The following is a 14,566-nucleotide window of genomic DNA, read 5'->3' as shown; positions in this document are numbered from 1 at the left end:
GCGTTTAGCTTTTATCTTTATGGAGATGAATTCCAAATAGTAGCCTCTTCTTAGAACTAAGCCTACAGTTCTAAGTCTAAATTAAATAACTGTACCTAAAACCCAACAAGTTCTCTAAAACCTGCTCTGTCTTCCTAACCCTGTGCACTGATAAATACAGTTCTGCATATGATTTCAGGAGGTTCAAAGATCTCAAGTAAAGAAGCACGATTCATCTTTGATGAAAATACAAACTATTATCATAAGCAGTGGCATAAAGGTAAATCCTGAAGCAAATGCTGCAAGGAGACCTCTAACTCTCACCTCATACTTTTCCTGTAAATGACCTAACCATATTTTTTTCTCCTTTTGTTTTGTTTGTTTGTTTGAAGCAGTAGTGGCAGGGACTACATTTTATAGTCACTAAATAATTTTCAGGCTTTGAAACAATTACTAGCCGTCTAAATCATAATTACCTAAACTGACATTGGAGAGTTTTAAATGCTGCTGCCAACAACTACATAAACACAATATGGAACAATCTTAAGGCAGTAACATTTCAGCTGAATGTAAAATTTGCAGAGATCATATATCTGGAAAATACCATCTCTGCTGTAGCTTATACCTCTTTCCTGTATCAACATGCTCACTAATTGAAAAGAACAAGTATCTAGGCTGAGAACAGTGGCTCATGCCTGTAATTCCAGCACTTTGGGAGGTTGAGGCAGGTGAACTGTTTGAGCCCAGGAGTTTGAGACCACCCTGGGCAACATGGAGAAACCCTATCTCTTAAAAAAAAAAAAAAAAAAATTAGCCAGGTATGGTGATACATGCCTGTAGTTCCAGCTACTCAGGAGGCTCAAGTAGGAGAACTGCATGAGCCCAGGAAGTAGAGGCTGCAGTGAGCCATGATCACACCACTGAACTCCAGCCTGGGCAACAGGGCAAGACTCAGTCTCAAATAAATAAATAAATAAATAAATAAATAAATAAATATTTATAAAGGAATAAAGATCTACGTGCACACTGCATTTCCTTTAAGTATAAATTTTCATGGGATGCTATTAATATCTAAATATTTACCTAGGTATAATTTAAGGCAAAACTTTAGTCATTTGACCTGAACTGGATAGGTCTGATCTAAGTAATCTCGGGTCAAAACTGAAAACATTTAATGGCTTAACATCTGTTTAGATGGAGTCATTCCACCCAGGCTGATGTTTTTTCTTGTCTAAATCATGTCTTTAAAGGACATATAAGCTATTAATAGGAAAGCCTTCATAGAAACATGCAAATGTCCCTTCTAATCAATATTCTTTAAGTTTTCATTTAACCTTTGAGTAAAGCAGCAGCTAGATAGTGGATGAAGGAAGAGCTGAGAAGGAGAGTCAAATGATCATGCTCTAGCCAGCTATTATCTGCTGGTGCTCAGCTATGCCTGGTTCTTAACATGGCTCTGCTGGAAGTACTAGGGCAAAGTACGAGAAAAGAGTTTAACTGATTTATGTGAATGAGCCATTTATGTGAATGTGACTTACTCCTCCAGAGGTGCTTCCCTAATTTTACTGTGACTACACTGCTCTTACTTGAAGGTTTCCAAATTCTGTCGCTCAAGTTCTTTGCTTTTCAGTTGCTCTTGAATGTGATCTAGCTTTGTTTGCAGATGATTATTTGTCTGGAGAGCTTGTTCCAGACTCACAGCAAGTTTCCTGTTGTCTTCTCTAGCTACATCTAGAGCTTTTTGTAGAGATTCAATCTGAAAGAGAGAAGCATGTTTTCAATTCCACTGTAACAGATGCAAGAAGTCCATAACACTGTGTCAACACTCCTCACGTTCTATCATCAAGTGCCACCGAAACAATAATTAGTTGGAACCAGAAGCAAAGATTCCAGGTGCCTGGAATATATATATATATATGTATATACATATATGAATGAGAACTTATTAGAGACACTGCTCAGGAAACACTTAGAAGGCAATGGGAAGGGCATGCTCCACTGGTCACCAGAGAGCTTTGGAAAACAGACTCAGCTTAATTTATCCTAATTTTTTAAATTTTAAACTAAATTCCCCTTCCTGGTCCTATGACCTTCTGGTCTCACTCCCTTGAAGACAAAACTTGTCCACCGTTCCTTATAGATTCTTACAGGAAAAAAAACCCTTATTTATGAACTATCCATGTGTATTTTACATATGTGCGTATAGATACGTATGCATGTATGTACATATACCTGTGAGCACATGTGTGTGTAGGTGACTCCTTATTAATAGTGGGATCACTCAAGCTGTTTCTGACAGACTATATTTTCTAAGCCCATTAACTTCTGAAATTTTTTGTGCATTAATAAATGAATAAAAATGTAGACCATATAAGACAAAGAGATTAGTCATTATTGTGGTACTGGTTTGCCAATAAGTGACTCATTGTAAGACAGGTCAATTCCCCATTTGTAGATATGTCACTGTGCAAAACTCAGACTTGATTGAAAAAAACATTTACCTGATTGTTTCACTTCATTTTCCCCAAAACAGTAATATCCCAGTAAAACTGAACATATCAATGTTATCATTTTTTAAAGCCTGGCCCCAACCTCACTGTTGTGCTGGTCCTCCATGACAAGCATCCTGGCCTGCCACTGGTCCACTTCAGCTTCTAGCTTCTGCACCCTCTGTTGATTGAGATCCCTAAAAATAAAAAGCACAAAAAGAGTGACTACAGAAAAGAATCATCTAGGAATGATATCATTTGGGAGTTACAGAACACTTTTCTTCTAAGAAGCTCAAATAGCATCATACATATATATCACTAGGAAATGTCACTAGTAAAAAATATATTGCCTTTACAAAGATTGGCTTGCTGTTGAGATTTTTGCATCTACATATTATAGCCACTTATAAAGTTATTGTGAATAGTATTTTTAATACCATTCCCTTGACTTTTTAAAAATGCAAAGGCAACTTTTAAAAGATAAACAACATGTAATGTAAAAAAAGAAAAAAGAAAACTCACTTGTTCTCTCATAACATAGAGGCAATATGCCCTATTAAACTCAGACCGTTTATTCTGAGGAATAAATTTTTATTAATAAAAGGAAATTTTATTTAATTTTTGAAACATTCTATGAAGGAATTTACTTATAAAACATGGCAAGAAGTGGTTCTCAGGATGATTTACCTACAATAATTATTAATCTTGAAACAGGATAGTAATAAATGGATAATTAATTCAAACTAAAGTATGTACTTAGTTTCCATTATCTTGACAATTACTATTGTGTAGAAGCAAGAACAGAATTAGGTTTACATGGTGCAAAAAGCAAGGGTAAAACAACAGTATAGCTAATGAATTTCTAGGATATATAGTCTAGAAATTCCTTCACATCACTACACAATAGGGGCATTTTGAATTTTTGGAAATAATATTTATTTCTAATTCTAAATTTTCTCTAACTTAGTAATTCTTTAAACGTATCATTTTACAATTTTTTTTTTTTTGTAAAGGAAGCTACGTAAAGTGACTTCATTTATTGACTTGACACTGCTCCTTAGTACAATGCAGCAATACCAATGACAGGAAAAAAACACAGGTACCTTTCTTTCTTGAGGCCTGCAATCTCTGAATCCCTCCGCCCAAGCTCTATTTGTACTTTCTCCAGAGCACCTTGCATTTTACTGTGAGAAGCCAGCACATTCTCCAACATGATTGTGACTTTGCAGTTGTCTTCTTTAGCTTCTGCCAGTTGTCGCTGAAAGTTTCCCACCTAACAGAAAATGAAACAACACAAAGACATTTGATCCTTTCTGGTTACTCTTCTGCTTGTGGATCTCATTACTCCCAGGAAAGAGTATGGAAAGCAGACAAGCAGACACAGTAGGATGCTAGGGGAAATAATTAAAGTATATTTTATTTTTAGGTGGTTTCTTAAGTTGTTGTTAAGAAAAAGAAAAGCTGACCCCCAGATCCTATGGTGAACTCTGCAGCTTCCCAACTATGGTCATTTTACAGCATACACATTAACCAGCACAGAGGTGGTGCCAGGCTGGCCTCTCAGCTGACTTCTGATGGGGTCAGGTGAGAATAATACATCTGAAATGCATTAGAATTATCTGAGAAAAAAAGACTGTAAGAAAAAGCGGAAGCTGCTGAAGAATGAGGTAACTCACAGCCCTCCTCAGAGAGACAAAACCTAGCACTTGCTGACAAAGAGAAGTTTGGGATGTGACCTCTATTCCCACTAAGCACACACACACTGTTAAGGAGAAAGCATCACAGAAATCTTATCTCACATTAATAAAACATAACTATAAAGGTTATTATTACCAAGATCAGATGTGTTTCAATAGAAAAAATTAGAACTTTCTCTTTTGAGTATTTAAGACAAAGTTAAAAAAAACATTGAAAGTTTTATATATATATAATGTATTTTTAAGGGAAAAAATTTAAACTATTCTAAAATTATCTTTTCTCTAAAAAAAGAAATCTTCCCCTGATCAATCCTTTTTCTTACTAATGGAAGCAAGAAAGCAAAACATATGGCTCATGAAAGATTTCGTAAGTGCTTCTTCTCAGTGACAGACGGTCAGAAGGGACTGATTCCTTGCCTTCTTGTTTTCCCTGTCCTCCACGGCCTCGAGGTCTTCTTTCAACTTCTGACTCTCTTTCAGGGCTGCATTACGACACTTCACTGTTCGGGACAGCTCCTCTTTACTTCTTTCAAGAATAGATTTCACCTAAGTAGGAAAAAAGAAACAATAAATAACATTACAAATCAGCGACTAGAATAAGACATAGAAATTTAGAAACAAAATTTTAAACATTTAAATATATTTATTCACTACTATAAATAAAACCCATCTTTATTAGCTGCTTATTTCTTTAAAGGAAACTACAATAAAAATATCTGCGTGAATAAACATAGACAAACCTAATATATTAATCTCCATGAAAACACAAGAATAGGGAGAATAAGACTATCTATGAAGCTGAGATGTAAAGTGGGAAAGAAATTATTATGAGACTAGCTTCCTTTTGAAAATATAAATGTACAAACATTATAAAAGCAAAGATGTATAAGTACTAAATATGGTCAAGAAAAGAGTGTTACAGCAGAATGAATCCTAATTAGAAGTAGTACAGTATTAGAACCTCCTTGAAACAGTTTTGGTAGTGCCACACCATCAGTTCAGATAATCATACTATTTTAAATATTACTCTTTTTAAACTTTTTATTTGATAATTTTAGGCTCACAGGGTGTTGCAAAAACAGTGCAGAGTCCAACATATACTTCATCCTTTTTTTTTTTGAGACTGAGTTTTGCTCTGTCACCCAGGCTGGAGTGCAATGGCATAATCTGGGCTCACTGCAACCTCCGCCTCCCGGGATCAAGCGATTCTCCTGCCTCAGCCTCCCAAGTAGCTGGGATTACAGGTGTGCAACATCACGCCAAGCTAATTTTTGTAGTTTTAGTAGAGAAGGGGTTTCACCATGTTTGTCAGGCTGGTCTCGAACTCCTAACCTCATGTGATCTGCCTGCCTCAGCCTCCCAAAGTGCTGGGATTACAGGCGTAAGCCACCAAGCCCGGCCTCTTCATCCTGCTTCTTTTGCTGACTTCTCATATTGCTGTAGTTCAACATCAAAACCGGGAAATTGACATGCATACACTATTGTTAACTTGACTAACTAGATTACCTATTTTTCCATTTTTGCCATTTTTTCAACCTTCATTCATCTATGTGTGTATGCATGTGCATGTGTATGCAGAGTTTCATGCAATTTGATCCTGTTTACATATTCACATGACTGCCACCCCCACAGTCAAGACACAGAACTGTTCCATTACCAGAGAAGAATTCCCTTGTGCTATCTCTGTATTCACGCTTCCCTCCAAAAACTCCAAAAACTCATCCTGTACTCTGGCAACCACTAATTTGTTTTCTTTTCTTTCCCACACTACACTGATGTACGGTAATTTGTTCTCTATTTCTACAGTTCTGTCCTTTCAAGAATGTTACTTTAGGCTAGGCATGGTGACTCACGCCTATAATCCCAGCACTTTGGGAGGCCGAGGTGGGCGGATCATGAGGTCAGGAGATGGAGACCATCCTGGCCAACATGGTGAAACCCCGTCTCTACTAAAAATACAAGTAAATAAATAAATAAATAAAAATAAAAATAAAAAATAAATTAGCCAGGCGTGGTGGCGGGAGCCTGTAATCCCAGTCACTTGGGAGGCTGAGGCACGAGAATTGCTTGAACCCAGGAGGCAGAGGTTGCAGTGAGCCGAGCTGAGATCACACCACTGTACTCCAGCCTGGCAACAGAGCAAGACTCTCTATCTCAAAAAAAAAAAAAAAAAGTTATTTTAAACATTTAATATATTTTTGAATAGGTAATACATGATTTTTCTTTTTTAACACCTTTTCTGAGGTATAATTGACATACAATAAGCTACATATACTTAAAGTGTGCATTTTGATAAGTTTTGACACATGCATAAGACTTTGAAACAATTAAGATACAAACATTTCCATCATCTCCAAAAGTTTCCTTGTGCTCCTTTGTAATCTCCCGGCTTCTGTCTCTCTCTATTCCCACACTCCTACTGATTCTCACAGGTAACCACTGATCTGTTTTCTGTCACAATAGATTAGTTTGTATTTTCTAGAATTTTATATGGAATTGTATTGTATGCACTCTTTTTGGAATAACTTAACTCAGTGTAATTATTTTGAGAGTCATTCAATCTGCTGCATGTATCAACAGTTTTTTCTGTTGCTTAGTATTCTATTGTAGCGGCATCACAACTTAGTTATCCATTCACCTGGTGGACACTTAAGTTGGTTCCGGTTTTAAGTTACTACAAATACAGCTCTTGTGAACACCTATGTACAAGTCTCTGTGAAGACATACTTTCATTTGTCTTTGATGAATACTTAGTAGTGCACTGACTGGGTCACATGGTGGTAGTATGTTTCACTTTTAAAGAAATTCCCAAACTATTTTCTAAAGTGGCTGTACTAATAATAGGTGTGTGGTAGTGTCTCACTGTGATTATATTTGCATTTCCCTAATGACTGATGCTTAACCTCTTTTCAAGCACTTACCAGCCACATAACTTTGCTGAAGAAATTATCTGTTCAAATTTTTGCCTATTCTTTTTCTTAGGTTTTCTTCTTAGTATTTAAATTTTAAAAATTATTTTTAATACCTTCTGGAAACAAGGCCTTAATCAGATATGTGATTTGCAAATAATTCTTCCTAGTCTGTAGCTTGTCTCCTCATTACCTTCATGTTTCTGAAGAGTATAAGTTGTCCATTTTGATAAACTCCAATTTATCGCTTTTGTCCCTTTACGGATCATGGTTTTGATATCAAATCTAAGAAATCTTTGTGTAATCCGAGATCACAAAGATTTCTTCCTACGTTTTCTTCTAAAAGTTTTACAGTTTCAGGGTTTACATTTAGATCTATGATCCATTTTAATTTTTATATATTTTGTGAGGTATGGAGCAAAGATATTTTGTTTTTGCATATAGATATCCAATTATCTCAGCACCATTTGTTGAAAAGACTATCTTTTCTCTGCTTTCAGTTTTGTGGAAAAGAAAACATTCATAAAACTATTTTGGATAGGTAGTACATCCACATTATTTTTAAAGTACGAAAAGATTAAGTGAAAAACATCCCAGCCACCCAGTTTCCTTCCTCAAAAATAATGTTGCCATTTTATTATGGGTCATTTTAGACAGTCTATGCTTATACAAGTGAATGCATATGTATATATTCTTTATCTCCCCACCTCTTCTACATCCAAATAGTAAAATACTACATATACTCTTCTGAACTTTTATTGTTTAAACCTAATTTTATATATGTATATATCTTGAAGCAGTATTGCAAAACTATGGATACGAACTATTATTTAGCCAGTCTCTTATTGATGAGATTTTGGTTGCTTCCTCTGTTGCTATTGGCCAACAATACTTCAGTAAGTGACCTTGTATTTATGTCATGTGTACAAGCCAGTATATTGGTAGGAAAAAGTCCTAGAAGGACAACTGTGGGGTCAAAGTTGTGATGAATATTGCTAAATTGCCCTCCATAGGAAGTTGTACTGTTTCATAATCCCAATAATAACAAAGGAGGATGTCTTTTCCCCACATCTACCTCAACATCATAAAACATCCTTAAACTTGAACCTGTAACATTTAAAATACTTAACTTTTTCTACAGAAAAGGATCCCAGAAAAGTGCAAAGGATGGCAACTTATAGGTCCTGATAATCTACTGAATTTTGTTCTAGAAAAGTATACAAGAATATCATTTTTAAAATTCTACCAGTTTTTTAAGTGTATATTTATCAGTATGTATATACACACACATACAAATGCAAAAGTGCCACTAGATGTTTACAGAGGACATCTAAATAGTAGTGAGGCAGGAGAGTAGGGTTTGGAGGCAGGGAACTTAAAGCCAATTCATGCTGATTTCCTAAAGCTGAATCAAGGAAAAACACCAAGGTCTGGGGACAGCGAAAGTGAGGCCAATTTTTGTTGACTTCCCAAAGCTGGATCAAAAGAAAACACCTGGGTCTGGGGACAGGGAACCTAAGTCCAATTAACACCAACTTCCAAAAGCTACACCAAAAGGAAAAACTCCATCTCCCCAGCAAGTAGCAAAGGATCAAAGGCTACTACTCTCCCTACACTCCTCCCGCTTCCACCATGTCTCAGATGGAAAGGCAGAGTGCCTTGGATTGGCCACAGGCCGAGCATGGGCCATCCCTTCATCAGCATAGGGCGTCGGTTCACCTCAGCCTTTAATTAGCCACAGGCCAAATCCATAGGGACCTCAAAAGGCGTACTTAAAACCCAGAAAACTTCGTAAACTTGAAACCCAGAAAACTCCACACCCTATGGAGTTTTCATCGCTTTAATCCCTGCTTTCACTGCTTCCTTCGTCACTTTGTGCGTTTTGTTCAATTCTTTGTTCAAAACGCCAAGGACCTGGACAACTCACACTCACAGCCCTCCTTCCGGTAATAGTGGCCCACTCTAGAAGATAAGCTACAGTATTTTCTATTTCTAAATATCAGATAAAGAAGAATGCTCTAATAAGTTTTCTCAAGAAAATATTTTCCAATGTTAAATTTCTTGGGGTTTCTTGAATTAATTTACTTCTATTTGAAAATGAGGCTTTATCCAAGCATTTTAGCTCAAATGTTAAGATTAGGTAGAAATTTTGACATTTTTAAAAAAATCAAAATTATATAAAAAACTCAGTAGTTACTGTTATGTCAAATTTTCTATGTCTAAAACTAATTATGTGATGGCTAGGATAATGGTTTCAATCTATATTAGTCTTTTTTCTGTTTGTGAAGAACCTTATTTCCTAGTTACTCATATCTTCAAGCATTATCTTTCTGGATTAATACTTCATTCTTGTATACATTTAAAATTTCCTGAAGATTTAATTTGTGGTCTTCACTTACCGAGTCCCGTTTAAGAAAATTTGGTGATTCATCATTTACTAAAGGTCTTGAGGCAAGAATCTCTATTTTGCCTTCCAGTCTTCCCTCCATGGTTTTAATAGCATTCAAAAGAGTCTTTAGAGAGATCCTAGAGTCTCCAATATCCTGAGATGTTTTCACAGAAGGTAGGTTAGGTGCAAAGCTCACACGGCGTGTAGAGTTTGGAATAACACTAGGCAACCCAACTGATGACGTTCTCTCCTTTATACTGTTTACATGGGACCTAGAGATTTCAGGGGATTTTGAAGATGCAGGCCTCTCTGGAGATTTTCTTTTTCTTAAAGGCATCATCAATTATTAATAAAAACAATAAAATCAGCTAAACCTATAGTTATTTTTCAAGGAATAGCCACTTTACTAGGAGAAACAACACAAACAGTGTTCTAGAAGGAGCCGTAATGGAAAATATATTTGAAAATGTGTTTCTCCGCTTTCAGAGTGAAAAGATCACACTGTAAAATATGACCCAGCAAAGAAACAGACCTTACACCAACTTCCCTGTCAGTGAGCCCCTGTTAGAGAGCGCATCTAATGAGGCCCTTTAACAACTCTGTGACCTCATCACTCATCAGCAGAGTCAAGTGGTTAGAACCCTATGAGTATTCCATTTGAAAACATATTTTAGTTCCTTGGTTACCAGGAGTATAGATACACAAACATCATAGACACAGAAGTTAATATGCTTTTATTAAGAGTTAACAATTTAAAAAATAACCTAATGATATGCATGCTAAATTTGTAAATAATTGAAATGAGTCACTTTCTTCTGGTAACACCTTCCTGAGGTATGTTCTTCACTAAATGTTTTTGTTATCTTGCTTAACTTTTTCTATTCATTTGTTAAAATATTATGTGACCTATGAAAGGCTTTTAGCCTCAAGAGCCACCATGCTGACAAGTAAGCACTTTCATTACCAATACCTCTCTCAGATGAGCATCTGCTTGTTGCAGGTGTACCCTCTTGGCACTGAGTTCTGAGTTTGCCTTTAATTCAAAAAAACAAGGATACTTGTTCCTCACAACTGCCAAAATTTGTAAGGCTCAAGTTCAAAAAGCACTGCCTTTATGAAAGCATTTCTCACTGCTTCTACTGATAATCATGCTCCCTATGAATGTTCAGTAATACAATCTATTTTTCTGAAAAGCATAACTTTCTATTCATAATAAAGTTTATGGAGTACATTTCCTAACTATAATAAGCAAGTTGAATATCTCAATCCTGCTTCAGGTATCTTTACAATTTCTGAGGCTTACCAGAACCTTGTATGTACTAGGTGCTTGAAAAAAAGTTTGTTAAATTGAGTCAAGTGACAGGATATTTATCTTTCTGGGATTCTATGGTAAAGTGGGGAAAAAGACATCAAACAATTTCTTAAAAATGAAATATAGCAGCAATCTGCTTTTGTAGAGATTAATCATACCTGAGCATATTTAGTCTGTAGAGACTTATTCATCTTGCGTAGATGATCATTCTGTAAGCTGGTGTCAGTAAAAGACTGTACTTGTTCTTCTAGCTGTTTAACTTTTATCTAGAGGAAAAGCAAAAATAAGAAAAAAATGAAAAAAAAAGATATTTAAACATATATATTTACACATATTTATATATTCCAGAAGGGGGAAAAGAGGTCAAGTTGTAAAAAAAAAAAAAAAAAAATTCCAGAGAATCCTTAAAACTTGCAAAAAGCAATCCCAAGTTTAATCATGCAAAAAATAATGCAGACTCTGTAACCATTTAAATGTGCTGAGATAACTCATTTGGTTTCTAGTGCTTATCGGCCTCCAAATGGACATGACTCATGAATTTTGTGGCTAATATAATTCAAAAATTTGTGACTAATATATTTGAATTGTGGTACCTGGCATTCAAAACCCTTCTGAATGTGTATAATTAGAACTGTCAATGTACAAGAAGCAGACATATCAGACCAGAAGAATGCAGGAGGGGGGAACAGGCATAGAGTCTTGTGTTTCACTGACACAAAATGACAAAAGTTGATGGAATTCTTACATGTTGAATTATATCTTAAAACTAATTCACAAAGACAATACTCACAAGTCTCTCTTTAAAGAAAATTACCATTTTAGAGGACAAAATCATTTAATATACACTCATAAATCTCCAAATTATGCATTTTTCCACATTTGCTTCCTCTTATCCCCGAACGCTTCACACACAACAATTAACGTTACTGAACCTACCCCTAAATAAGGAAAATTTTCATCCAAAATTTTATTTAAATCAACTGTTCCATCTCTCAATATCTTGTTTCCTATCTGTAGAGTGCAAACATCTATTTCACTGTAGCTACTGGACATTTTCAGCAACTGTTAAAATTTGAATGGGGTATTAGAAATCAGGATGGTTAATTGGCCTTGTGGGTGACAGTTACTGGAAGAGGGTACTGGGTGTTGGGGATGTTCTGTTTCTTGATCTGAGTGCTGATCACATTGCTATATTTACTTTATAAAAAATTCATCAGGCTGTGCCCTGTGTACTTTTCAGTATATATGCTATAGTTCAACAATAAATTAACTGTAAAAAAACAAAGTAAACCAAGCACTTACTTAACTTCTAAATTAAGGTCACAAATGCAGTTGCTTATAGGAGCCAGGCAGCTAACACAATGTTGAAATCCCAGTGGTTAAGTGGTGGGGCCAATGGTAAATTAGAGTGAAGCCAAAGAACTCAAACTGACAAATGTTTAAAAACAGTTTAAAAAGTGCTGGAAATCATTCAGACATATATGCCATCATCCCATCTATCCACCACTGAACTTAAAAAAAATATTACCATTAAAATTGAAAGCTTCTGTGTAGCCTATCCCAACCAAATCTCCTTCTATCCTACGGTTAACTATTTTGCTGAATGTATCATTCCTATTCTTTAAAAAATAAATTTATATGTATCCCTAAACAGTATATAGTATTGTTTTATGAGATTCATCCATGTTAACACATGTAACTCCAATGCACCTATTTAGCATGCCATCTTAAATATACTGATTTTAGGCTATTCTGTTGCAAGAGGGTCGAATAGGAACAGCTCCAGGCTGGAGCTCCCAGCGTGCCCGACACAGAAGACAGGTGATTTCTGCATTTCCCATTGAGATACCTGGTTCATCTCACTGGCACTGGTTGGACAGTGGGTGCAGCCCACGGAGGGTGAGCTGAAGCAGGGCAGGGCATCGCCTCACCTGGGAAGCACAGGGGTTGGGGAGATTTCCCTTTTCTATCCAAGGGAAGCCTTGACAGACGGTACCTGGAAAAACGGGACACTCCTGCCCAAATTCTGCGCTTTTCCAACAGTCTTAGCAAATGGCACACCAGGAGATTATGTCCTGCACCTGGCTCGGCGGGTCCCACGCCCACAGAGCCTTGCTCACTACTAGTGCGGAACTCTGAGAACGATCTGTGAGGCAGCAGCCTGGCAGCAGGAGGGGCGTCCGCCATTGCTGAGGCTTGAGTAGGTAAACAAAGCAGTCGGGGAAGCTCAAACTGGGTGGAGCCCACCACAGCTCAGCAAGATCTGCTGCCTTTGTAGACTGCACCTCTGGGGGCAGGGCATAGCTGAACAAAAGGCAGCAGAAACTTCTGTAGACTTGAACGTCCCTGTCTGACAGCTCTGAAGACAGCAGTGGTTCTCCATCCATGGTGTTTGAGCTCGGAGAACGGACAGACTGCCTCCTCAAGTGGGTCCCTGACCCCCATGTGGTCTAACTGGGAGACACCTCCCAGTAGCAACTAACTGACACCTCATACAGGCGGGTGTCCCTCTGAGATGAAACTTCCAGAGGAAGGATCAGGCAGCAATATTTTCTGTTCTGCAGCCTCCGCCGGTGATACCCAGGCAAACAGGGTCTGCAGTGGACCTCCAACAAACTCCAACAGACCTGCAGCTGAGGGACCTGACTGTTAGAAGGAAAACTAACAAACAGAAAGGAATAGAATCAACATCAACAAAAAGGCATCCACACGAAAACTCCATCTGTAGGTCATCAACATCAAAGACCAAAGGTAGATAAAACCACAAAGATGGGAAGAAACCAGAGCAGAAAAGCTGAAAATTCTAAAAACCAGAGTGCCTCTTCTACTCCAAAGGATCACAGCTCCTCACCAGCAATGGAATAAACCTGGACAGAGAATGACTTTGACGACCTGACAGAAGTAGGCTTCAGAAGGTCGGTAATAGCAAACTTCTCTGAGCTAAAGGAAGATGCTCGAACCCACCGCAAAGAAGCTAAAAACCTTGAAAAAAAATTAGACAAATGGCTAACTAGAAAAAAGTGTAGAGAAGACCAAATGACCTGATGGAGCTGAAAACCATGACATGAGAACTATGCGACACAGGCACAAGCTTCAATAGCCGATTCCATCAAGTGGAAGAAAGGGTATCAGTGATTGAAGAAAAATTAGTGAAATAAAGTGAGAAGAGAAGTTTAGAGAAAAAAGAGTAAAAAGAAATGAACAAAGCCTCCAAGAAATATGGGACTATGTAAAAGACCAAATCTACGTTTGATTGGTGTACCTGAAAGTGACAGGGAGAATGGAACCAAGATGGAAAACACTCTTCAGGATATTATCCAAGAGAACTTCCCCAACCTAGCAAGACAGGCCACCATTCAAATTCAGGATATACAGAGACCACCACAAAGATACTCCTCGAGAAGAGCAACCCCAAGATGCATAATTGTCAGATTCACCAAGTTTGAAATGAAGGAAAAAATGTTAAGGGCAGTCAGAGAGAAAGGTCGGGTTACCCACAAAGGAAAGCCCATCAGACTAACAGCAGATCTCTTGGAGAAACTCTACAAGCCAGAAGAGAGTGGAGGCCAATACTCAACATTCTTAAAGAAAAGAATTTTCAGTCCAGAATTTCATATCCAGCCAAACTAAGCTTCATAAGCGAAGGAGAAATAAAATCCTTTACAGACAAGCAAATGCTGAGAGATTTTGTCACCACCAGGCCTGCCCTACAAGAGCTCCTGAAGGAAGCACTAAACATGGAAAGGAACGACCAGTACCAGCCACTGGAAAAACATGCCAAATTGTAAAGA

The 14,566-nt window shown here is 37.2% G+C and overlaps 1 protein-coding gene across 1 annotated transcript in view; it reads right to left on the bottom strand.

Moving 5' to 3' along the window:
• The window catches only part of CCDC150 (coiled-coil domain containing 150), a 92,664-nt gene that overhangs the window by 9,866 nt on the left and 68,232 nt on the right, over positions 1-14,566 (bottom strand). The window contains exons 16-21 of the mRNA XM_011997188.1: positions 10,934-11,041; positions 10,434-10,496; positions 4,583-4,711; positions 3,572-3,741; positions 2,572-2,665; positions 1,566-1,735 (exon numbers count right to left, since the gene is read on the bottom strand). Of these exons, the coding sequence (XP_011852578.1) occupies positions 1,566-1,735; positions 2,572-2,665; positions 3,572-3,741; positions 4,583-4,711; positions 10,434-10,496; positions 10,934-11,041 (734 nt within the window). The remainder of the gene's footprint in view (positions 1-1,565; positions 1,736-2,571; positions 2,666-3,571; positions 3,742-4,582; positions 4,712-10,433; positions 10,497-10,933; positions 11,042-14,566) is intronic.

This window comes from Mandrillus leucophaeus, unplaced genomic scaffold, assembly GCF_000951045.1.
Source record: "Mandrillus leucophaeus isolate KB7577 unplaced genomic scaffold, Mleu.le_1.0 Scaffold532, whole genome shotgun sequence".
Taxonomy (NCBI): Eukaryota; Metazoa; Chordata; class Mammalia; order Primates; family Cercopithecidae; genus Mandrillus; species Mandrillus leucophaeus.
Note: the sequence above shows the minus strand (reverse complement) of the source record. Positions and strands in the feature narration are given on the sequence as shown.